This window comes from Podarcis vaucheri (assembly GCF_965113315.1).
Source record: "Podarcis vaucheri genome assembly, chromosome: 15".
NCBI lineage: Eukaryota > Metazoa > Chordata > Lepidosauria > Squamata > Lacertidae > Podarcis > Podarcis vaucheri.
In genome coordinates, this window is record NC_138753.1 from 27079773 (window position 1) to 27103670 (window position 23898).

Consider the following 23898-nt stretch of genomic DNA (forward strand, 5'->3'; position numbering starts at 1 on the left):
TTGGTAAACCCCTAGGTCCCAATCTCTATGCCAACAGCACGTACTGTCGGCCACATTCTGTATTCTTAAATGGGAGCAGCTGACTTGTTAGAAGTTTGTAGTCCAGGTAAGGTCTGAGACGTGCCTCTCTTGGGAGACCCAAGTGGTTATTAGGAGACAAGCTGCAATCTCTTCCCCAGTATTTCTGGATGTTGTGGGTGTTTTTATTGCCAGCAAGGATTCCCTGGGGCAGCTGCTTATGGAGTTCTACCCAAGGACGATTAGGAAGGCAGAGGCAATTCCCAAAGTTGAGCAAGTTTCTTGGCCAGGCTGGGCATTAGGTAGAAGTGGGCTTGTTTATTCTTGCATTGAAAATCCCCATTGGAAAGTGTTCCTTTGCCAAATACTGCCAGCTCATTCCCTTGTCCTCCAAACATCCTCTGTCACAGTGTTGATTTCCATCTCATTTGCTCGCTAACCCTCCATCCTCTCCAAATTCCTCTTCTCGCTGCCAGCTTCCATATAAACCTTTACCATTACCATTGCTGCTGCCGCTGCTGCTCTGTTTTTCTAACCTTTGGACATTTTTTTAAAATTATACTAAGTTAAATAAGCCTTTTAAATTCTTATTGTTTTTTCTATATTTATGATGTTTTTTTTTTTCTTTTACCTATTTTTCTCTCTTTCTCTCTTTCTTTTCCCCCTGTATCCCTTCCCCGCCCTTGTTCCTTTCCTGTGTCTGTCATCATACATGTCACTTTGGACCCCAATGGAAACATCCACTTCACATACACCCAATCTTTTGTTTTAATAATGGTGATGATGATGATGATTTAAAAAAACAACAACACCCAACCATTTTCTGACCCCATCTTGGGAATCATTTGTGGCGGCTGCAGCAACCCTGGGATGTCCAGCGGCCTCGTCCCCCTTTGTCTTGTGGCTCATCTCTGCAGCAGCTCTGCTTCTGCTCTGTTAGAAACTTTTGCAAACAACAACAGCATCAAACAGATATTTGCTTTTGAAGACCCTGGTTTTCTCGCTGAGGCCTGAAAGCAAGATTAAATTCCTTATTTCCAAGGATTGCTTCTGAGGGTCGGGAAATAAAATGCAGAACACAAGAGATCCATTATTTTTGGGGAGAGATGTGCTATTTTGTAATGAGGGAGGGAGATAAAAGGTTCAAATTGGGCATTTTTACTGTTTTGTGTGTGCATCCTGTACCATGATTCCCTCCCTCTCCTGTTTTCAACCACTGGATGTAAAAACAACTTTTCAAATTACAAGGGGGGGGGGGAAGAATGAAGAGTGTTTCTGATACTGGTCTTTGTTGCCATTTTCACACATCACTGTTTGTTCATCCTTGCCAATAGTTCAACAGAATCTTTTTTAACAAATTAAGAAGAATAAGAATAAAATAATGAGAAGCAACATCCAAAATTTATGGTTGCACACTTCCCATCTTGTTGTGACTGGAGTTACTTGGGGTAGATTGTCCATGAGGCTTTTGTGTTGTGTTAAAAGGGTTCCTAGGAACTAGTTTGCCTGAACATGTCTAACTCAGGATGGTACATTGCAGCTTACATTCATTAGAAAACCTGCGAAAATCTAGTTGGTTCAGTAAGCTGTTGCATGTGGGTTCGTGGAGCATTTTGGCTGAGCCCTGCAAACTCTGTCCATAGCATTCTGAGTATATTGCAGTGGCAATAACAAATCTACCTATGCAGCCATGTGAGTTGATAAGAGTTCTGAGCTTGTTTTTAACTTGCAGAACAGTTTTTTAAAAAATGAGGAGGGGGCATTCAAAACATGGCTTCTCTATCTTTCAATCTGAAGTGGCACAGGCCACTCTGCTACTATCAAGGCTCTACCACACTTATTCACACACACATGATTTCAGAAAGTTCATGGTGCCATATAGAATGACAGCCTCAGGTAAGGTATTCAGACAACCAGTTTGCCCTGGGTGCCGTTCAGTACAGAAGGAATACATCTCTGTATTTAGGACCTTAGGACATTCACTGTGATGCCACAGCCATTTGTTCAGAACTGTTAGGAGTTTTACATGTTTTCATTCTTTTTTAAAATGAATATCTGGCTGTGTGGTGGCCATTTCAAACGGTTAGCTCATGCCCACCCCCGGTGCTTGCCAACATGCTCACCATGAGTTGGGTCCCTTAGCATCAAATGGCAGGCAGACAAAGTCATTTGAGTACCAGCTGGTTCAGCTTTGTACAGTGCAAGTTTGTATGACCATTTTGGTCTAGGTTTCCACTGCTGTGCTGAGAAGTTCATAAGAAGCTGCTCTCTGCCCTTTCAACAGTCAAAGGTTAGCTGGCAATACATAACCTGCCAAACTGATACTATTTTTCCTTTGCCACCACATTCTTTGTCATATGAGTGCTAGCTAATAGGAGATAATATAGCACATCTAGCACTTCTCCCATTTAGAGTCCAGCTCATTGGTATTTGTGCTTTATTATAACCTTTAGAAACTTCTCTCATATGTCAGTACAAAACAAAATGGATGCATGCCCACCAGATTCCCCCCCCCCACAGCATTACATGGAAATTCCATCACCCCTAGAAAGTGGAATTAATTAACAGAAGGTTAGGAAGGCTCACCTTTGAGGAAAGAGAGAGAGAAACCCTGTCATTCCACTCTGGTTTGTTTTAGAAGTTTGCCAAAAGTTCTGGATTGGAATTGGAAATAATTTAGCACAGCCTTGGGGATTGTTCAAGATGTGGAGAGAGACCTACTGCAGCCTGGGGGCATCTCTTCCCTCCAGATTTGATCTAGAATTGGTCCATTCCAATGAGGACCCAAGAATCCAGCTCAAATTCTGATAAAGGTGGAATTTCTTACCATTCCTATTCAGGAATGCTTTTGGTATGAGATAATTCTGTCTGAGAGCAAGGGTTTAATTTAGATGATACACAAGATTGTTCATCATGATACCCATGACTTTGCAAAGCTATGCATGAAACACACATTTTATTTGCACCTGCTGTGCTTGGTGATTGCAAAATGCTGCTTGAAAAGTTCAAGTGAAAAGATGAACTATGAATGTTCAATGCCCAGCTAAGAGTTGGGGTACTGATAGAGTGAGGTCTGTGTCATATTTTGAGCAAAATTCAGAGATTCAGAATCCATAGCGAGTCAGTTGAGATGGAGTTTGCAGTTGAATTTGTGCAATGGAAATCCGCATTCGGAATTAGCTCACAAGTCAGAATAATTCACAGTTACAGATAGTGGAGTGTTGATTCTGGATTCACAGGCAATTCAGTCTCAGCTTGCTAATGGAGAGGAGAACTTTCAAGCTGCCAACACAGTAGAATGTTGTGAAATCATCTCAGTCAATGTTGCTCAATACAGGTTCCAGGCTGATCCCTTCTGAATGACCCCTGGCAAAGTATGCCAGGACATCCCTGGCACTGCATTGAGCTGATGAGCTTTCCTGACAGCACAGTACCCTGGCCTGCATTTCTGAGCAAAGGTTGCATGTGTGAACAACCCTAAGTCCTAATAGAAGCCACTTTTCCATAGTGGGGCTTGGCAGGCTGCTCCATTCCATATACCGTATTTTTCGCTCTATAACACGCACCCGACCATAACACGCACGCAGTTTTTAGAGGAGGAAAATCCATAGGCATGCCACCCGTAGGCATTTCCTCCATAACACACACAGACATTTCCCCTTACTTTCTAGGAGGAAAAAAGTGAGTGTTATGGTGCAAAAAATACGGTACTCGGAGCTGTCAACATATGTATCCACTCTTAACACAGCAATGATACTTATGCATAGGAAATGCTTTAAATGTTTACACATTTTATTTTGTTCTCTGCTTACATGTGTGTCTGTTAGCATTTTAGTGGACATTTCAAGCCCCTCAAGCCAAATGGATGAAAAAGAGCTGCTGGATTTATTCAGGAAGGTTTTTTTGTTTTGTTTTTTTGCAAAGGGGTGTCTTTTTCTGCAGTCTACTTCCATCCCCAAGAAAACAAACTACAGTGGTACCTCACGTTACATACACTTCAGGTTACACACTCCACTAACCCAGAAATAGTGCTTCAGGTTAAGAACTTTGCTTCAGGATAAGAACAGAAATCGGGCTCCAGCAGTGCGGCGGCAGCAGGAGGCCTCATTAGCTAAAGTGGTGCTTCAGGTTAAGAACAGTTTTAGGTTAAGAACAGACCTCCAGGACGAATTAAGTACTTAACCTGAGGTACCACTGTATGTTGTTGTCTTCACTGCAACAATTTGTGTGACTTCTCTTCTCGTACCTATGTTTCTTGGAGAGGTGAGGAGATGGGACACCCAAGAGGAAAGGTTCCTTATCACTTTCTGAATTTCTGCATGCACTGATGTGCAGCTACAAACTGCATGTGACCTGCAGTGTCCTTAATATTTTACACCCACTACACCTCCCCGCCCCCTGCACACAATCTATTTGAGGACAGGTGTGGTACGACAGCATATTATTCCATCTTGGGTCCTGCGGAAGCCATAGTGTTGTCACAACAACATTACGTCCCTCTGCATCACCACCATGGCACTCCAGGGATCGTGAACTCACAGCTATTACCTGCCTCACCCAGTTCTGACACACGCTTGGGGATGTGGGATACATTGTTCATTCATTTTGCATTTTAAGGCAAATACCTAGCCATACTTCTCAGTCCAATGAATGAACTGAAACACAAATACACTTCTCCAAATGTTGCGATGCAGTTTTCTAACCAAAAGGTGTGCACAAACATGCAAATATTAATGAAAATAACATACAAAGCTACATCCTGTTAGGGGAAATTGCTTGCAAAAATCTGTATATTAGGGGAAATTGTGTACAAAAATGCTTATGTTAGAAGAAATGCTCACAAAAAATGCATCTGAATTTTCATGTGATGGTCCTGTAGGGAAAAAAATCCAAATTGATGTGGACATTCGGTAAACTGAGAATGCTGGAAAAATGAGGGACTGGGAGAAAGCTAAATTGGAATATTTCCCCATTCTTACAGCCTCAGCTCCACATTACAACTGTGGTTGAATTGCCTTCATGGTTCAAAGGTAGCTTAGTACTATCAGCTCACTATGACTGATGGGTCCAAAAAAGCTTGTGGAGGTGGGGAACCCTCTTGTACCCACAGATTTGGCATACATCAATCTTTGGAGGGCGGACCATAGACCACTTGCCACATAAGGGAAGTAGTGAGATTTCTGTGTCTCATTTCATATTGATGGATATAAAATCAGAGAGAAGTGTTGGATAAATACTTCAGCCTTCCTTTTGCAGATTCAGACATGGGCAGAATGGGCCTTTAAAAAAGTATCACATAGACCTTTCAAGAGCTGTTCAACAGTGGAATGGACTCCCTTGATACGTGGTGAACTCTCCTTAACTGGAGATTTTTAAGCAGAGGTTGGATGGCCATCTGTCATGAATGCTTTAGTTGAGATTCCTGCATTGCAGGGAGTTGAACTAGATGACCCACAGAGTCCCTTTCAACTCTACAATTCGACAATAAGTAAATCTTCTCATCTCCCAACAGTCCAGTGTCATGATTGGCCACAGCTACACTGAACCGAAAATGAATGGCAGTTGGGCTCTGCCAGAAATATTTGTGGTGGATTGTGCCCTGTGATCTATTAGACCCACATGCCAGTGGGGGATGGGTCAGAGCAATGGATGTGGCTCTTTGTCCAGCAGAATACATTCCAGCCATGCAGAAGTCAATGGTTTCTGCATACCCACAAACACCTTACATACCTCTCCATCTGCCATCCAGGCAAACAGCAGGTGTTTTAACATTTCAAGAGCACAGTTCTGCCAGGCATAAGCATTCAAAGAGGGTGCAGGGCAGGGCCTGTGGAGGAGGCACGGCCTAAACAGAGTCTTGAAGGCTGAATATAGAGGTGTTTGGAGGGCTGCATTTGGCACCTGGGACAGAGGTTCCCCACTTCTGTAGAATTACTGCATGGCATATACAGGCATATTTAAAAAGGAGATGGGTCATCTATTTTTGCCCGCTCACTGTTCATGGAGCAAGCCCAGCTTCTCCTGACTTTGCAATGACAGACATACTTAATGATGCTTCAAAGGCTGATTATGTATATGTAATTTGTCCCTCTATCGCCATGATTCAGGCAAGCTTTCTGACTATTTTTAACACAGCAGTCATTTATCTGGATTCTGCCTTATGTCAAGTCACATCATTGGTCTGTCCAGTTCAGTGTTACTCTTGGCAGCAGATCTTTGGGGTTCAGGACTTTCCAGTCCACCCCTGGAGATGTCAAAGACCAAACCTGGAGGTTTCAGCTGTGGCCCATCATGTGATTTTAAGATCAATTGCTTAAAAATATGAGAAGATGCCCCTGCAATATGAGGAGTGGGCAGTGACCTTGTGGCATCTCACAAGCACACCAATTAGTGCTGTCTAGAGCTGGCTCCTCCTTCTAAAGGGACAAACACAATTTCCCTTGAGCTGAAGTGAAGATAGTATATATGTGCAAAATGCAACTAGTGTGCTTCTGTGGGGGTTCACTGCTCATTACATGCACCTATACACTCCTGATATTGGCCATTCAATGGTGAAATGTGTTCGTTTCAAACTTTGCATACATAATCCAATCTCAAATTTCAACCTTCTGCATTTCGTTGTGGTTGTTTTGCTGATCTTAAATAGTAACAGTTTAGACATTTGGAAGTTGTGTGGCATTGTATTACAGCGCTAAAAGTTACTTGCAAAGGAATCATAAAGAAGTGGCTATCCTTGGAAATGATATCCCAGTAACCTGTTAAAGGACTGGGTACTTGCAGAACTGCTTGCAGTGGTTGTGATTTGAAAGAAACCACTTCAGGTTGAGGTGCAGATCATTCTGGAAACATTTAGATAGCTTCCTTATGCTGAGTAAGAAGATTGGCCCATCTAGCTCTGTATTGTCTACATTGACTGAGCATGGCTCTCTGTGGTTTCAGAAAATGGGTCTTTCCCAGCCCTGTCAGATACTTTCTGCTGGAACCCTTGGTGGTCTCCTGGCAGCGCTTCTGCTGTTGGCAGATCAGTACTTCAGTCTTTTGCACTACAGAGGAGAAAGACACTTAACATTGAAGGTCTCTATAATCTTGCACTGGAGAGTACTTGAACATGGTTTTGTGTGGCCCATAATTTGTCCAGTGTTTACTACACCCTTGTAGGAACAGGGCCTGTATTCAGAAATCTCAGCCAACTAAGAAGGTTTAAGAAATAGTACATATTCCCCTATTTCTTTGGGGGATTTTGGGGTCCCAATTGGCTCCTAGCCTTCCAATTCATCAGAAGCCAATCTAAATCTTCTAGCGTGGTGGGGTCCACTCTAATCCAAGACATGTGCTAGCAGCCTGCTGATCCTGCCTCCTGTCCTCTTTTCCCATGCTTGTTCCTTCCACCCTGTTGCAGATTTCTTTGTTTGCTCCAGCTGCTGGTTAAAACGTCCTACATATTTGAGGTGGAGAGAGCTGCACAATTGTCTCATCTCAAAGGTGGATGCTGAACCAGTGATGCCCCTGTCCAGCGTTCACCTTCATATCCAACTCCAGATGTGCTTCTGTGGTTCCTCAACCACCTAACACCCAAGGGAGCCGGAAAGGAACATGAGGCACAAAGTGGGACAGGGAGAGAGACCCTACCAAAATACAGAATGACAATGGGTCAAGCATTCTTTGAAGCTCTGAATTAATGCCCCGCACCAGTTAGTCACAGCACAGAATAACTGTATTTGATGGATCTGGCTCACAGTCTGTATAGTCTGGGATTGTGTTGCCGGCTTAGAGTCAGAAACCTCCAAGAATCTGACCAACAGAGTATAATAGTGCTTAGTCAATCCCTGCTATTTCACCCCCACCACCATAAGTACAGCCTGGATGCTGGAACAAGCCAAAGCTCCATTTAGTCCTGTATCCTGTTCTCCCAGTGGCCATCCAGATGCCCCATTATGGGAAGTCTGCAATCTTGCTCATGTTTCCCAGGGTCTAGCATTATTATTATATATACATCCCCAACAGTGGAAGCAGAACATGGCCGTTGTGGCTAGTAGCTATTAATAGCGTTATCCTCCACGGATCTGTCTAAACCTCTTTTAAATTCGCCCAAGTTGGAGGCCATCACTACAACTTGTGGGTGCAAATCCCATAGTTTAACTATGTGCGGTGTGAAAAAGCACTTCCTTTTGTCTGCTTTCAATCTCCCAATGTTCAGCTTCGTTGGATGACTGAAGAATACAAGAAGAATTGGGTATGCAAAAGGTATATATACTACTGGACATTGAGGTTTAATTTGGCATTCATGGTTAATGGCCTTTCCTAAATGTAGCCTTCACGGTTCCAACTAGCAGGATGTTACTTGTTTCAGAGATCTTCCCCCAAGGCAGGGACCCCTCTGGCATTCACTAAATGCCTCTTCTGTCCCCGTCCCTAGGCCAGAATTAAAGTGCCATATAAGAGTGAATGTGTACCACAGGCATTCAGAAATGCTTCTTTTGGATTTCCCAGATGGGAATTTGAGACGAGGAGAAGGAAAGATTTGACGTCTCTGCTAAAGTTTCTCCTCCAATAGCTGGCAAGAGAGAGAAGACTGTTAACAGCTGAATAATCCATGCGTGAATTTAGAATACATTACAAGAGGGAATGCGTATGGCGCCCCCTCCCTCTCCTTGCAAGAACCAAGGGTGATGAATTTGTTTAATTATGTATCTTGGCAGAGAGCTGATCTGGCTGGCGCAGGCATTCTGCAAAGCGCTTAATGGACTTCTGATGCAAACGTCAGACTTCACCAGCCAAAGCAAAAAAGAGAAGCACAGTGCTTTGACTTTGCTGGGGAGAGATTGTGGTTAATATGGGACTTCTTAGTGGAACTCCATATTGACAGGGCAGCAGAGGCTCGGGCTGAGGTGGGGTGAACAGAGCTCTGTACAATGCACATGTGCACTGGGTGTGTTTTTTAAAGCAGACGGTATGCTTGAGCATATGATTCTAGCAAAATTCTTACTGTGAGAAAGAACTGAGATGCAGTCAGACAATCACATCTAATTTGGCTTTTTTGCACTGCTTCATCAGTGCATGTGTATACCTTGATAACATAGAAGGCCAGAGAGAGAAAGAGAGAGAGAGATGAGTGGGATATTGCGGCAAACTGCACATGCTTCAGGCCCAAAATTAATTTTAGACTTTTCAAGCGGTGGGATGCATTTCAGAATAAAAACAGGAAAAAGAACAGAACCATAGGGTTAGGAAAGTGGATAGATTTGTAGGGCTTTGGTTGTCTCCTCTTGAACCTCATCTGTAAAACATGATAATAACTGCAAGACACATTAATAAGGGCTGACAAAGGCCAATAAAAGCAAGAGCAATCTTACCGCAAAGAGACTCTGTCCTGGTTGGCTGATGTGCAGTGAAAGATGTTATCACCTGTGAAAACTTTGCCTCCATCAGAGCTTTCCAAGGTGACATGTTAAGCCCTGCACCGAAGAATAGAGTTTGCAATTCACCATTCCCTAAGCCTTCATTCCAGTCTTGGGTCATAAAAATGTATGTATTGCTATGGTGGGTTAGACCAGCATTCTATCTTAGGTTGATACCGTGTTCCCCAGTATTGGTCCCCTGAGTGCCACAAGCAAGGAATGATGGCTTCTCTCCCAATCACCTCCCTTGCTTGATAGATCCCAGCATTTGGTAGTGTACGATTTTGGAGAGACATGTGATGTGCCTCACCAAGGGGCAGACTGCTAAGGTGACTTGCTGCACATCCAGCAAAATGGTCACTTGCTTATCAACTATCTCCATTCTGGAGACAGCATGGAGCAAAGAAACAAAAAAAGATTCCAAATACAATCGTACCTTGGTTTTCAAACAGCTTAGTTCTTGAACATTTTGACTCCCGAACGCCACAAACCCAGAAGTGACTGTTGCAGTTTGCGAACTAGTTTTGGAGGCTGAACGTCTGATGGGGCTTCTTCAGTTTCCAATTGGCTGCAGGAGCTTCCTGCAGCCAATCAGAAGCCGCGCTTTGGAATGGATTCCGTTCGACTTCCAAGACACTGTATAGTTTCCTTTGCAGATTAGGAGCCAATCTGCATGAACAGATTCAGACCCATTGAAGTTAATAGACATGACTAACTTAGGTTCATTAATTTCAGTGTGTCTACCCTGAGCAGAACTTAGTTGACTACAATCCTTCACTTGAATCATTACGTTAGTATGGATTGCATATGTTAGCATTAGTTACCGGTACTATTCAGATGCATATTTAACTGATAGTTTAATTAAATAATTCAGAGGGCTAGTTCTGTGCCAGTTGGTTCAACACTGCTGTTACAATTTTGTCTGGGGGCTCATAGTGTTTGTGTACTACACACATGACTCTTAAAAGCTTACCCCTCCCTGGTCAGTTACAAGTTTAGGGGTTAAGATTACTAAAATTATGCCTCATGCATGGTGCTTTTACATGCTTAGGCCTGGTTTCCCAGGATTAGGGTGTTTCTGGAAAACGAAGGTACAGTGGTACCTTGGGTTACATACGCTTCAGGTTGAAATCAAACCTTTATTAGGCATTATGCAAATAAAAACCGTAAGAAGGAAAATAACATGTAAAAGCCTTGAAATATATATAAAAAGGCAGCAGTTGGCTACAATCATATATATATATATACATATAAAATCAGTGGTTTTCCTTGTTATCCTGCTCCTTGGAGGACTGCAGCCAAAAACTCAGCTACCACCGCCGTTACCCTTTGGTCAACGTCGGATAGGCAGAATCCCGCACATTCACCTTGCTGGGGTTCCAGACCACCCAAAAGAGGGGACAGCACGCGTTGACGGAGCGTACTGTACAATGGGCAATGAAAGAGAATATGCTCTACAGTGTCCGGGACATTCATAGAGCATCTGCAGAATCTCTTGTTTCTAGGGATGTTTTGATATCTTCCCCAGACAAATGCTGAGGGAAAGACATTCAACCGGGCCAGCATAAAAGCCCTACGTTGGGCTGGGATTATTAATTTAGTGACGTAATTGACTCTGCTATCTAAGATATTTAAATCATAGAATATGGGGGAGCAAATTTTATTTACAGCTGCCATAATATTTTGTCTCTCCACATCCTTTAGTCTAGCTAGGATATTATGGAAAATGTATTGCTCATTAGAATTATACAGGGGCTTCAGGTTACACACTCCATTAAGCCAGAAATAGTGCTTCAGGTTAAGAACTTTGTTTCAGGATAAGAACAGAAATCGGGCTCCGGCGGCGCGGCGGCAGCAGAAGGCCCCATTAGCTAAAGTGGTGCTTCAGGTTAAGAACAGTTTCAGGTTAAGTATGGACCTCCGGAACGAATTAAGTACTTAACCCGAGGTACCACTGTATTCTGATTTTCCCAAGGAGGGGTTTGATTGCATTGTAGGTAATTCCATCTTTGGCAAGAGGAAATCCCACTTCCTGAGGGGTTAATTGAATTTACCTGCTGAGAAATTTGACCAGGTCAACCTTTAGTTTACCCTTTTTTATTATTATTTTCTTCTGGTCAATTTCTGCCCTGTTGCAACATAGCAAAGTTAAGAGAAAAGCCGTCTGGCATTTAAACTATTACCAATACATAGGTGGTCTCCACACTTTCCTAGTCCCGTGTTCAGGAACTTAAAGGTGGGTTGCTGTGTTACAATGTCCTGTTGTTATTTAGTATTTTTGCCCCACTGGTTTGAAAACTACCAAGCTGCATACATAATGAAACAGCAATCAAGGAGAAAGCATTAGTAAATGCAAAGCAGCAAGAAATTAAAAGGCACCACTAAACTACCAATTTTGAAAAGAATAATGTAACAATCATTTAAAGCAGCAGACCCTAATGTCACCACATGTCAAAAGCAGTGGTGGAGGAAGGGGTGTGTGGTAGGTGCCGGCCACCCCAGGTGTTATCACGGGGTGTGTGTGACAAAATGACAAAAAATATGCGTTTTTTAAAAATTAAAATTAAAAAATTGAGCTCACGAAACTTTTTCATTCAGTCAACAAACATGGCTGGCACCACTTACCACAGGGCCTGCAGCATGCCCGAGCCACGGGTCTCTCCTGGGAGTGACGTGGTGGCTTAAGCGCCTGCAGGCTTGGCGCTGCCTGAAGCGGCAGCGTGGAGCTTGCGTCTGTCCACCACCTCTTCCTCAGCCGTCCTACAGCTGAGGGGGAGGCTGCAGAGAGGCTCCACGCAGTATGCCCCGCCCCCATGAGCAGCTCCCCCCCCAGCTGTGAGACGCATGCTACACCGGGCACCCGAGCAACTAGCTACGCCACTGGTCAAAAGGCAGCTAGTTGAAATAAAAATGTTTCCAACAGCCAGCTAAGTTCTCTTGAGCAGTGTTATCTGCAATCTTGGAACATGTAAAATTGTTCTTGGCAAGGGATGATAAACTTAGGGCCTGCTAGACATGGTTGGACTCCAGCGCCCAGCATTTCTGAACTTGAGCATACTAACTGCGGCTGATGGGAGTTGGAGTACAACAATTTTGGGAGGGTCCCCACAGGCTCTGCAACCCTGTTCGTTGTTATAGGGCGTTTTTTTGTTTATACACAAGGTAAAGGATGCCTGGGCTAACTAAGGACACCACTTTGCAGACTGACGACTATATGCCCAGGATAGGTTATTTCTAGAAAGTGTTTGGTTGCATTATATGTCAAGAACAGCAGTGAGGAACCTGTGGTCCTCCAGATGATGCTGAACTACAACTCCCATGTTCCTTGTCCATTGGTCTTGCTCGCTGGTGCTGATGGGAGTTGTAGCTCAGCAACATTTGGAAGGCCAAAGGTTCCCCACACCTGGTCAAGAGAAAACCTTATATTGAGAACCAAACTCCAGCTAAACTCCTATAATTCACTCCACTTGTGAGATGCATGATAGGAGTAAGTTGCCAGCTTCCAACGTTGCATTTGAAAATGGAGGATGGGTTTCAGACTTCGTTGGCTAATAGTCACTAGGTGGCCTCTTAATTGTTCTGAATTCAACTTGATAAGAGTATTACAGGATTCTTAGCTTCTGCGTTGCTGGTGCATGTTTTAGGCTATGTCCAAAGAGTGAAATTGAGTGAAGTGCCATTTCTTTTGGATAAATAGAATCTGTTTTATTGGGGTGGGGGGTGGAGGTTGCAAAAAAATAATAATTCTACAAACAGCATCTTTCTCACACACAAACACACGTTGGATTTATTAATGGAGGTGAGGAGGGCAACTGTTTTGCTTTCTAGTGACGACATTTCTTTGTTGGCAAGAAGGGGTGTTCTGGAAGGAGATGAAGTATTCCTTACACCGGCGGTGCTTCACCTGCTCAAACCGGAAATTAGATAGAAGCATGTCTGTGCTGAAAGAAAAATGTTCATCCCGACTTGCAAACTTCTATGTTTTCTCCCTTTTCTCTCTTGGCCTCTAAAGCTAGCACAAGCCCTACTGCAGGACTGGGCACTGCTGCCATTGTGGGCATCCTCATTGTGGTCTTTGTCCTCCTGCTGGTGGCTGTGGACGTCACCTGCTACTTCTTGAACAAGTGTGGCCTCCTGATGTGCATCGCAGTCAACCTGTGTGGCAAATCCGGTCCTGGGGCAAAAGGCAAGGACATGGAAGAGGGCAAGGCTGCCTTCTCGTGAGTAATTTTGTTTTCATTATACATACATATATATATAGTTGTATTTACATTGCACATTGCTCCAAGAAAGAAATGGAATGGAAAATTGTCTGCACTTCCCATGATTAGAAAGACCATCCTTTCTCCCATCCACCCCTCCCATAGTTAGATGGTAAAAGCTGCAGGGGATCTTTCGCAGTCCTGCTAGCTGATATTTTTTAGACTGGGAGGTGCTGGGGATTGAACTAACCCTTCTTCCTTTCCTCCCTTACAGGAAAGATGAATCAAAAGAGCCCATTGTTGAAGTGCGGACAGAGGAGGAACGGACCCCGAACCACGACGGAGGGAAACACACGGAACCTAATGAAACCACGCCGCTAACGGAGCCAGAGTATGTTGTGAATGTAGAAGCCCCCTGGGTGTGTCCTTGAAGAGGAGAGGGGAGCAGAGCCCCTCTTTAGGCTCCATTGTGTGAAAGACAACTCTGTGTGTTTACAAGAGAGAGAGAGAGAGAGAGAGAGAGAGAGAGAGAGAGAGAGAGAGAGAACAGCTCATTCACATGGAGTGAGAACTAGGGGGAAGGAAGGCTGAGCAATCCTGAGGAAGTGATGGGCAGGAGTAATAATAATATGTTTCCAAAGAGAAGAAAAGCTTTCATGGCACCTTAAAAACTTTATTGTGGCAAAGCTTTTGTGGACTATCAAATTTCTGAAGCATTATTCTCAGTTGGCAGTTTTATACTGGGCTGTGGCGGTGGTGGAGGAATGGAATGTGAAAGTTGGGATTGAATGGCAATGAAATGCATGAAGTACAGCTGCTGACCATTCCCAAAGGAGGAGTCAAAAAGTTTGTTCAGGCAGATTTGCATCTTTGGAGGATGTGCTGCGAATCTCATTGTGACCCAGAAAGGGTCAAGCAGGGCTTTTTTTCCACCCGGAACTCACCGGAACTAAGTTCCGGTACCTCTTTAGGTTGGGACTGTTTGCCAGCAGGTGGCATGGCACCTGGGGCTGTGTGTCGTGACCATCGGCTTGCTGCAGCAATCATATTGGTGCTGCGATTGTGGCTGTGCGCCGGAGGTGGAGGTTGGCAGCAGTGTCGCCAAAAGTGGCAGTTGGGGCGAAGAAGGGAAGGTGGGTGCTCCCCATACTTGCTCAGCAAGTTCCACCACCTCTTTTTCAAGGAAAATAATGGCCCTGGGGTCAAGGCAGGTACTCTCTTCAAACAGCCTCCTCTGATACCAAGGATGTGCCTCCTTATTCTTCAGGGTCTCCCTAATACGGTTAGTCTCACGTCCAAAGGCTCGGTGTTCTTCTTGCCTCCATGTCTTCCTTCTTCCTTCTCCCTTCTCTCTCTTTGTTAAATAACCGCATGTTGTTTCTGCAGTTGCATTGACTCACCCAGCCGCCTGCTGCTTTCATGGCTTTCATTGTCTTGTTTCTCTTTTCTTTCCCCTCCTCCCCCCGCCTTTTACTTTCTTTCACCCCCACAGGCACCCTGCCGACACCACGGCAGCCACCGAGGATATGATGCCGTCTGTCACCACAGTCACCACTAACTCTGACACTATCACTGAAACCTTTGCCACCGCTCAGAATAGCCCCACCAGTGAGACTACCACCCTCACCTCCAGCATCACTCTGCCGGCCACGCCCATGCCCGACTCCAATTCCGTGGCTCCCAATCAGGGGACGCCTTCGAAAGCGGCCTCGGCATCTTCGCCCCCACCCACCTCCACGCCTAAAGTGGCTCCCCTGGTTGACCTCAGCGACACTCCTACTTCCGCCCCGGCCACTGGCAACTTGTCGTCCGGCGTCCTGACCAACCAAGGGGCAGTGCTGAGCCCTAGCTCCACCACAAAAGCGCCCGAGGCTCCCAAGGGCTCTGCTGCTGCCAGCAAATCCCCTGCCCCACAGCCCCCAAACCCCGCTAGCTCTCCAGCCTCTTCAGAGCCAAAGCAGGAGGCCTCCAGCGCCAAAAGTCCAGAAAAGGAAGCCACACAGCCCAGCGCGGCGAAGACTCCGACAGAGGCGGCCAAGAATGCCGTGAACCAGAAAGGCGAGGCTGCCACGGGGGGCACCACAAATGCTACTCAGAATGAGGACTTTAAAATGGACGAAGGGACCTTCAAGACCCCAGACATTGATCTTGCCAAGGATGTTTTTGCCGCCTTGGGCACGGCGGCTCCTGCCACTGCACCTGCAGGCCAAGCAGCTTCCTCCGGCCCGGAGAGTTCTGCATCGGCAGCGCCTGCAAAGACAGAGTATGCCTCCCCGCTTTAAACCCTGCTTGTTCGTGTGCTGTGTCTCTTGTCCGTGCTGTGCCGTGCTTTTTGCTCCACTTCTGTGTGTGTGTTACGAATTAACCTGGCTCTTTCTCTAAGCAAGCTAACCTGTCTATTTAACCAACCAACCATAACAGAAAGTTTAGAATCCGGGTGTCTTTGGACCTGTGATCAAGCAGTAGTCTCCAGATTCTGTTGTTATAAGCTCCCTTCCTTATCTCCTAAGTTATCTCAACAGCTCCATCGGATTCCAGCTTAGGGGATTCAGTTGGAAGGCACCCAGGATGGAGTCACCTTTAGCTTCTAAGAAGCAAATTGTTTGCTACAACTTGTCACAGGATAATAATTTTGCATCTACAAATAAGGGATGGGCGTGAGGGTAGTCCTTTTTTTTTTTTTTTTGCAAGGTTACAGCTGGAAGGCCTTAACATTTGGATATTTAGAAGAGATGACTTTCCTCTAAGTGGGAGATTCTGTCACAGGGGTGGGTAACCTGTGGCCCTCCAGATGTTGTTGGACTCTTTAACTCCCATCAGCTGCACCTAGTATAGCCAATGGAGCTGTACCCTAACAAAATCTGGAGAGCCATGGGTTCCCACATCTCTGTCAACCGGGTATGTGTTAAGCTTTCTTCCACCTTTTCCCTGGAGCAAAGTAGCCAGCATGATTGAACCAGGTAACGCTAGAGGACAATACCGATAATAGAGAGGATTGCTTGGGCCCCGGTTTTAAGGTGGAGAAGTTCCTGTACAACATGCCAATGTGGCTGAAGTCCTCACTTGGTTCTAGTTGCAGCAGAGGGGTAAAACATGGTTCACATGGAGGAGTGAAAAAGGACCAGTGGTGGGTAGGGATGAACTGGTCTTCAGAACCCTTCCAGTTTCATTTTGAGGCCTTAGGAAACCTTAAATCACATATTCAATTAACCATGAGAAGCACAGTTCCCAAAATTTCAGAAACTGAAATGGCAGCCTTATTTCTATCAAAAAACCATTTTTAGGACGAAACCCGGGTCATGAGTAGCAGTCACCCAAGGGCTTGCCATGTGTCTCTGAAGGTATCTCTGCTGTTGGGGATTGTGTTGAGAACATTCTAATTTTATTGTTAATCATATTTTAGTATTGTTGGACATTTATACATTTCTTAAATGGTTGAGAATATTATTTTTTGTCAGCACACAAATAGTAAAGGGGGTAAGAAGTTTAAAACTTCCAAATGAAGCAATTTGTGACATTTCAATCCATGTATTAGTATATATAGTTAGCTTAAAAATGCAAACGAAGGGACATTTCTCCTGCAACCCAAGACTTGCTAGGTGGTTGTGTTTTGCAGTCAACTGGCTGAGGCAAAGAAATTGGGGGGGAGGGGAGAGCGCTTGCATCCTGCTTTTTTGTCGCAGTCTTGAGAAGCATAAACTCTAGCATGGAGGGCTTCTCCTTTCTCAGGCACCAAGTTTTGTTGAAAGGGCAGCTACCAGCCTTCGTTTAATCCACAATATTTGGTGACTTTCCCAACAGGAAAACCCCCGTAGATGAAAAGTCTGCAATTCAAGCCACAGAAGCCAAGACAGCCCCCGCAGCAGAAGTCAAGACGGTACCCAATGAAGCCACACAAACAAATGAAAACGAGAGCAAAGCATGATGGGCAACTGAGCCGAAACAAAACAAAACAAAAAAATTTAAAAAATTGACAGAACAAACAACTTCACCTGAGCATTTAAAACACACAACACACATCTCATCCCTCTAATGTCTTTGCCTTTTTTAAAAAGAAAACAGACAAAAAAAATGCATACAATGGGGGAATTGTGGTGGGTTTTTTTTTTTTAAGGTTTGTAGGAAGAATTTTATTTTATGTGCACTTGCCTTTAAGAAACGAAATGTTTTACTTCTTCGTCTTCTACAAGGATAAGCCCATAACCCCACTAGGATACCAGGGCCCTTGCGAAATATCCATGCAGAGTTAACAAAACAAAAAAACCCAACTGCAGCATGTTTAGGAGATTCAGAACAGAATTAGGAAGCCAGACTTGGCCCTGCCAGACTGAGCAGACTGGGGTGGCCGGTCGCAGATCGTTTATTTTTATACTTTTCAGCCGAGTTGAGAAAAACCTGTAAACTCTTTGAAGTAAGTTATCTCCTCCCCATTTTATTTTTATTTGGTTCACTTTGAATTTGTCCTGTACGCAAAGTGTGTTTGCCCTTCCTGACTGAATTCTGTTCTCCTTTCTAAAGGGGCAATCCCCCATCAGTGTCTGTTGCGCAGAGCCCTCTGGAACGAACGGGAAGTGTGCAGGGTACCCGTGGATGTTCATTTAAAGGGGGCTTGCGTGGAAGACTTTTTGGCTGATTGCGCCCCCTTTTGGTACAGGTGATAATTCCAACATGTTTCATTTTAGGAAGAATGCCTTTGGGCAGTTTTGGAGTTGATATTTCAAAGTGCAGTATTCCTTGTTTTGTTTTTTTAATTTGGTTTTGCCAACTTTATTTTCTTCCAGTGTTTACAGTCGACAAAACGTTTTTTAAAACTTTTGTTGTGTTTAAATGTCTATGTAAAATAGCTGCCTTTTTTTAAAGAGAGATTGCGAGAGAGAGAGAGAGAGACTGAGAGAGAGAGAAAGTAAAAACAGGCTATATAGATAGTAGGTTGATCAGCATGCTTGCTTTGCAAAGGGAGACATTTTGAAATAATGGATGTTTACAGTATGTGTTTCCCCTTTTGTCTTTTCTTTCTTTTTTAATTATTATCATTTTTTATTTCTTACTGGAGTAAGAAAAATAAGCAAACCCTTACCCTTTTCCTCCGTTTTATACAAATGGGCCACGTAAAGTCCAATCGGTGTCCTGCTTCAGGGTACCCTACTGATGAGCATGAGTTTAACTTTAAGTGTGTGAATAGGGGAGTGAAGTTCTGAAAAGCATCAGCACAATATCTGCAATTTAGGACGCTGGGAAAGGTGGCTTTGTTGGTGCACGGTCCAAGTATAACTGGTTAGGGTGTAAGAAGTGTAAGTCATTCCATCTTCAAGAATGAATATCTTGTGCTGCAAACCTGAGTCTCAAAAATGCTTCCTCTCACACGAATGGGTTAGAATTTGCTTTTGATGGAAATCATATTTCCAAGGTGTTTTTCGGACCAGGCCGCTGGGCCACGATGGTTCAGCTCCAGGCAGCTCCAAATCTCTCGCTAGGATCAAATCAGGTCAGAATGGCTCCCCCGCTGCTTTGATTGGCTTAGTCCAATTTGACAGGGTCCACCCCAATTCCTGTCCATGGAATATGAGACCTTTAATGTCCAAAGCTTCATTGCATTACACATGTGTCCAAAGGCTTAAATGTGTAGCGCAAGATTGGAGGATCTATTATGCGCAAAGCTGTTCGCTTTTGAACACATTACCCCTTTGAGAGAAAAGTCACTGGCTTGAACTTAAGCACTTGCTCAGTGGTGGTGCGGAGTCAGGGTCAAAACAATACAGGAAGTAAGTTATTTTTCTTTTTCTTATTCTAAGGCATTATCTCCCCTTTCCTCTCCAGGAATCCCCCCCTAAGGTTAGTTAAGCCAAAGGGGAGGTTGTATAGTTAAGGGCGGGTCTCAGAAGGTAAGTTTTAAAAATTACCCACTCTCCCTCCTTATTTAAGATATATTGCTGCAGATATGGCTTCCTTTCAGCCTACACAATGTTTAAAATGTAGTGAAGCTCACCGCTTATGGGAGTTTGGCATAATTTTGGAGAGGAGGCAAGGTGGAAGTAATCTACTAAGTACCATTCCTGTGCAATCCTGATTCAAAAAGCCCATTGAAAGGAATTCAGTTTCCGTAATCACACCCTGATGCAAAGCTTCATATGGCTCTGTTGCACTCAAAAAACTCCATAAAAGCGGAGGGTATCCCATTCAGTTCAGCTGAATGCCACAGAGGGTGTACCCTCAAGATCTTTCAAAGATAATGAAATGATCAGGATCCTGGTCTCTACACAGGCAACAAAATATATGGATGGAGGCAGTCTTTTATCCATTTCTGGCAAAAGTCACCAATGGCCTGCTGGAAAAGTAGGACCGCCCCCCCCCCATCCTCGAGTTTCTGATTCTACAAAGTTGTTAGGAAATATCCAAGGGTTTTTGTTGTTGTTTTTAAGAGAGAGAGAGAAAATGCATCAAATAATCTGATCTGGGAGGTTTGATCTGATATTTAAGTTGATTTCTGAAGCACTTAATGATCTTCTTAACTTTTCTTGCCTGAATATTCATGTTCAGCATTATTGCTAAATCTTGGGTCCCCCCTGTTCTATTCAGGATCACACCCAGAATTTACAGAGTTCATGCAGTGGTCTTGTGCTTAAAGTTGTGACTTCGCTGCTTTTTAAAATAAATAAATGTACAAACAGGGATGTGGGTAAAAAGGATGTAGAGGTGAAGGAGACCAGCCCTTTGTATAGAACCATCTTTTTTTCCATTTTTTAAAAAAGAATTTCATTAGATCTGCAAGCTTGTGCACTGTGAGTGCGTGAATATCTTAGTGTGAAATGTGTTTTTTGTCATAGTATCAAAAAATTTAAAATCGGAAAGAAAGAAAACCTTCCACATCGTTTGGGTGTGGAAGGTGTAGCGGGAATAGTTTGGGGTGATCGAGAAAAATTCCAAATGTTGAAACCCCAATTTCAGGAGACATAAAACGAAGAGAATACAACTGTTCTGGACTGAAGAAAAGTAGCCTTGAAATCAAGATTTCCACAACCTAGTTCCCTCCAGATATTTTTGGGCTACAATTCCCATCATCCTTGTATGGGCTTGATGGGAATAAAGAGCCCAAACCTTTCGGAGGCCACCAGGCTGGGAAAGGTTGCTTTAAATATATATATATCTATAACCTGCAAAATTGAATGTGATCTATAGCATTCCTTTGCGCTAAGGTCAATGGGGGGGGGCAAAGGAAGGGAGGGAGGAGGTGGCAGTGGGGGGAGACTGCAGTCCGGCCTAAGCAAAATGAAGCCACGCCTTTTGATATAATAATCTCATGTGCGCAGTCCGTCAATGTGGCATCTCTCAGTTATCATTCCCAACTGTGAAAAACCAAGAGTCTTTGTCATTTTGCTAAATGTGGGGGCAGGGTGGGGGCTGCTTTCTTGTTGTTTTTGTTTTTTTCTCTTCAGCTCATGGGGGTGGAAATGGAGGCTGCCTTTATATCGATGCGCGCGCACCCAGCGCCTGTGGCGTCTGAGCCTCTACTGTGTGCCTGGGTGGGGGACTTGTTTAAGAAGGTATCAAGTGGGGAGGGGAACTCTAGCCCTTCGAGGAATTTATTTTGTTAAAGGGTGTAAATAGACACACCCCCCCCGGTAATGTTCTCACATGGACTTTTTTTCCTCCCCAGAGGGAAATGAATGGGCAGGGATTTATTGTTCGGAAGATAGCAAGAATGGCGTCCCTTGGTCCCTGAAGGTCGGCCATTGTGAGGGCCTGCAAAATACTGTCGCCAACCAACTCTTGCCTCATAACTCATATGTTATATTTCCCACTAAGCGACGAGTAGCTAACGGGAGGCTTATGCTACCATAATCTGCCAATCGCCTCTCCCAGTGGGGCCCACACGGGCAAAGTGGGCCGTGAGTCTCCTGTGGGAACGTAAATCTTTCAAAGCTTGGCTAGGGTAGCCTTGCTGTGGGCGAGCATTTTTCAAGCCTGGCTGCCATCTTGAGGCCTGAGCTGAAGCCCACTCGACATCCCTGGAAAGATTCCTGTGGCTTTCAAAGGGCTTTGATGTCAGCTGAGCCTTCCTGAGCAAGAGCAAAGCCTCACAAATTCCCTCACCAACCGACCAAGATGGCCGCCATTTTTGCCCTCTTTCCCCTCACCAGGCAGCCATTTCTCAGCATGGTTGCCATGGCTGCTTCATTAAGAGCTCTTTGGCAGGCGAGCGTTTCCACTTTGCATCGGCAGCCCTCCTTCCTGTCCCAGAGCTCTCGGTGAAGCAGACTTTTATGTCTTGGTGAGGGGAATGGCGTTCAGTATCTCTCTGCCTATTCCCTCTTGCCAATATGTTGTTTGTTCCTCCTTTGGCAGCGAAAGAGTTTTGTTTTAAATTTAGAAGCAACATTCTCTCTTATGAATTTTTAAAGGTGTCTTCACATTAATTTTATTTTTATACCTGTTTATTTTATTTTTCGAGCAGACACAGACCTTTGAATAGGGACCAACAATACACTGTTTACGATGTGCATATTTATATATGTATGCGTCATACATATATACCTATATAACCACCCAGCTTCTCGTAGTACGGTAAACATGTATTTCATGCAATGTATTAGGGAAAAATAGCACATTTTATTGCTTGAGTTTTACCATGGAGTCTTTTTTTAAAACAACAACAACAACTGTGTGGGTTTTATTTTATTTCTCCCCCTTTTTCTGTGGATGTCTTCAGACCCCTGGGGGTTCACTTAGGCAATGGTGATAGTGGTTCTCAGTCCTCCATTCACATCCCTACCCAGCATTCCCTGTTTTAGGGGCCTTCTCTCTTGTTATAAAAAACAAAACAAAAGACAAAAAACTTTTTACCGAGTGAAACATGGAATACCACCTTTATTTCCATTCTCACCAATGTAAATACTGATACTAACGGAGAATTTTGACTTTGCATTCTGTCAGAATACTTGTGTTCAAATAAAAATTACCAAAAAAAAGTTTTTACATTGTCTTAGCCCTCTGTTGTGTTTATATCGGCGGCGGCTTTGTGAAGCTCGTAAGCAGGATTTTTGCATTTTACGGGCAAATGATAGCTGGAAATATTGTAGGTATGCAGATAGTCTCAGGTTCGATCCCTAGCAATCTCTCCACCCGCCTCCCATAGCCAGAATAGAGTTAAGATATTGCTGGATTACACCTCCAATCCTTCCACGTCTCTAGTATAGGTTCCATGGCGCTTTGATGCTTTCCAAAGTATGTTTTCCAACTGATGGCCCAGGTGGTGCAGAAGCAGGATTTCTTTTCTGACAGGCTCCTTTCCCTTATTTAAGAGAGTCATCTTGATTTTCTTGACAGTGATTTTTGATGATCTAGACACATAGGCTGAGATGGGAAGGAAAAGCACCAGTGATTCACACATCCATCTTCCTCACATCACTTAATAATTACAGCTGAATGTTGGAAACCAACAATGTTTGGGGGGGGGGTACGTTTGGACTGGGATAAGGAAGTCCTGTTGGTGATTGCTTGCTAACACGGACAGTCTGTGAGGGAAATCATCATTTAGATTGTGAAAGCTATAGGAAGAAGAATCCTCATGAAGTTGCCTTATAGAATCAGCCCATTGAGAGTAGTGAGAACTCTCCTTTTCTCCAACAAATTTCTGTTGCCCATTAGTTTTAAGGCAAACCGAACAATGGTTTAATCGTGTGTTTGCAGGATCACTTCCAGCTACATCTCAGCACTCATGGGATGTTTGGTTAGACAGAAATCATTGGGGAGGGGCAGCGTCAATCTTTCCTGAAGCAAAACATTCACATCAGGTGGCTCCTCTGAATTCCTTGCATTTAAGCCTAACCTGAGTTCAATCAGATCATGGGTCTGTAGCATTGCAAGGCTTGTTTGTTTTTAATCAGAACTTAACATCCTCACATGGAAAGACACACACTCTCAGGGGATATTAAGTTTCTAATCTAAGTTGGCTTCATCGAGCACATTAATCAAAGCCCTTTTTGACAAGCTCAATTATGGTGCACTTTTCATAAGCAAATCCTGGAGGTGAGAGACTCCCCCAGCTGCTGTTCATTTTCAGCTCTTCAGAGGGGAGGTGAAGACGACCCACCAGAAAGCAAATTGAATGCTTAAAAATTGACAAAAGGATGCCTTTGGTTCATCAGGTGTCACCATCGACAGCTGTACTTACACCAGCCCTTGATAGTCCATTACTGAGGTGTAACCTGGCAGCTCTGAAAAAAACGTTTACAGCAGTATGTATTGTATGGGCCTGCAGAAATGGCATGTGTCCTATGCTA

The 23898-nt window shown here is 44.1% G+C and overlaps 1 protein-coding gene across 8 annotated transcripts in view; it reads left to right on the top strand.

The window, feature by feature from the left end:
- Positions 1 to 22913, top strand: part of NCAM1 (neural cell adhesion molecule 1) — a 216139-nt gene extending 193226 nt beyond the window's left edge. For 4 of the 8 annotated variants that reach the window (XM_082200931.1, XM_082200933.1, XM_082200932.1 and 1 more), the window contains 4 exons: positions 13429 to 13636; positions 13893 to 14009; positions 15111 to 15881; positions 17420 to 22913. In XM_082200931.1, the coding sequence (XP_082057057.1) occupies positions 13429 to 13636; positions 13893 to 14009; positions 15111 to 15881; positions 17420 to 17543 (1220 nt within the window). In that variant the 3' untranslated portion in view covers positions 17544 to 22913. Of the gene's footprint in view, positions 1 to 878; positions 1420 to 13428; positions 13637 to 13892; positions 14010 to 15110; positions 15882 to 17419 lie in introns of those variants that run through there. The other 4 variants (XM_082200935.1, XM_082200936.1, XM_082200937.1 and 1 more) reach the window with 2 other exon arrangements.
- The last annotated feature ends 985 nt before the right edge of the window (positions 22914 to 23898 follow it).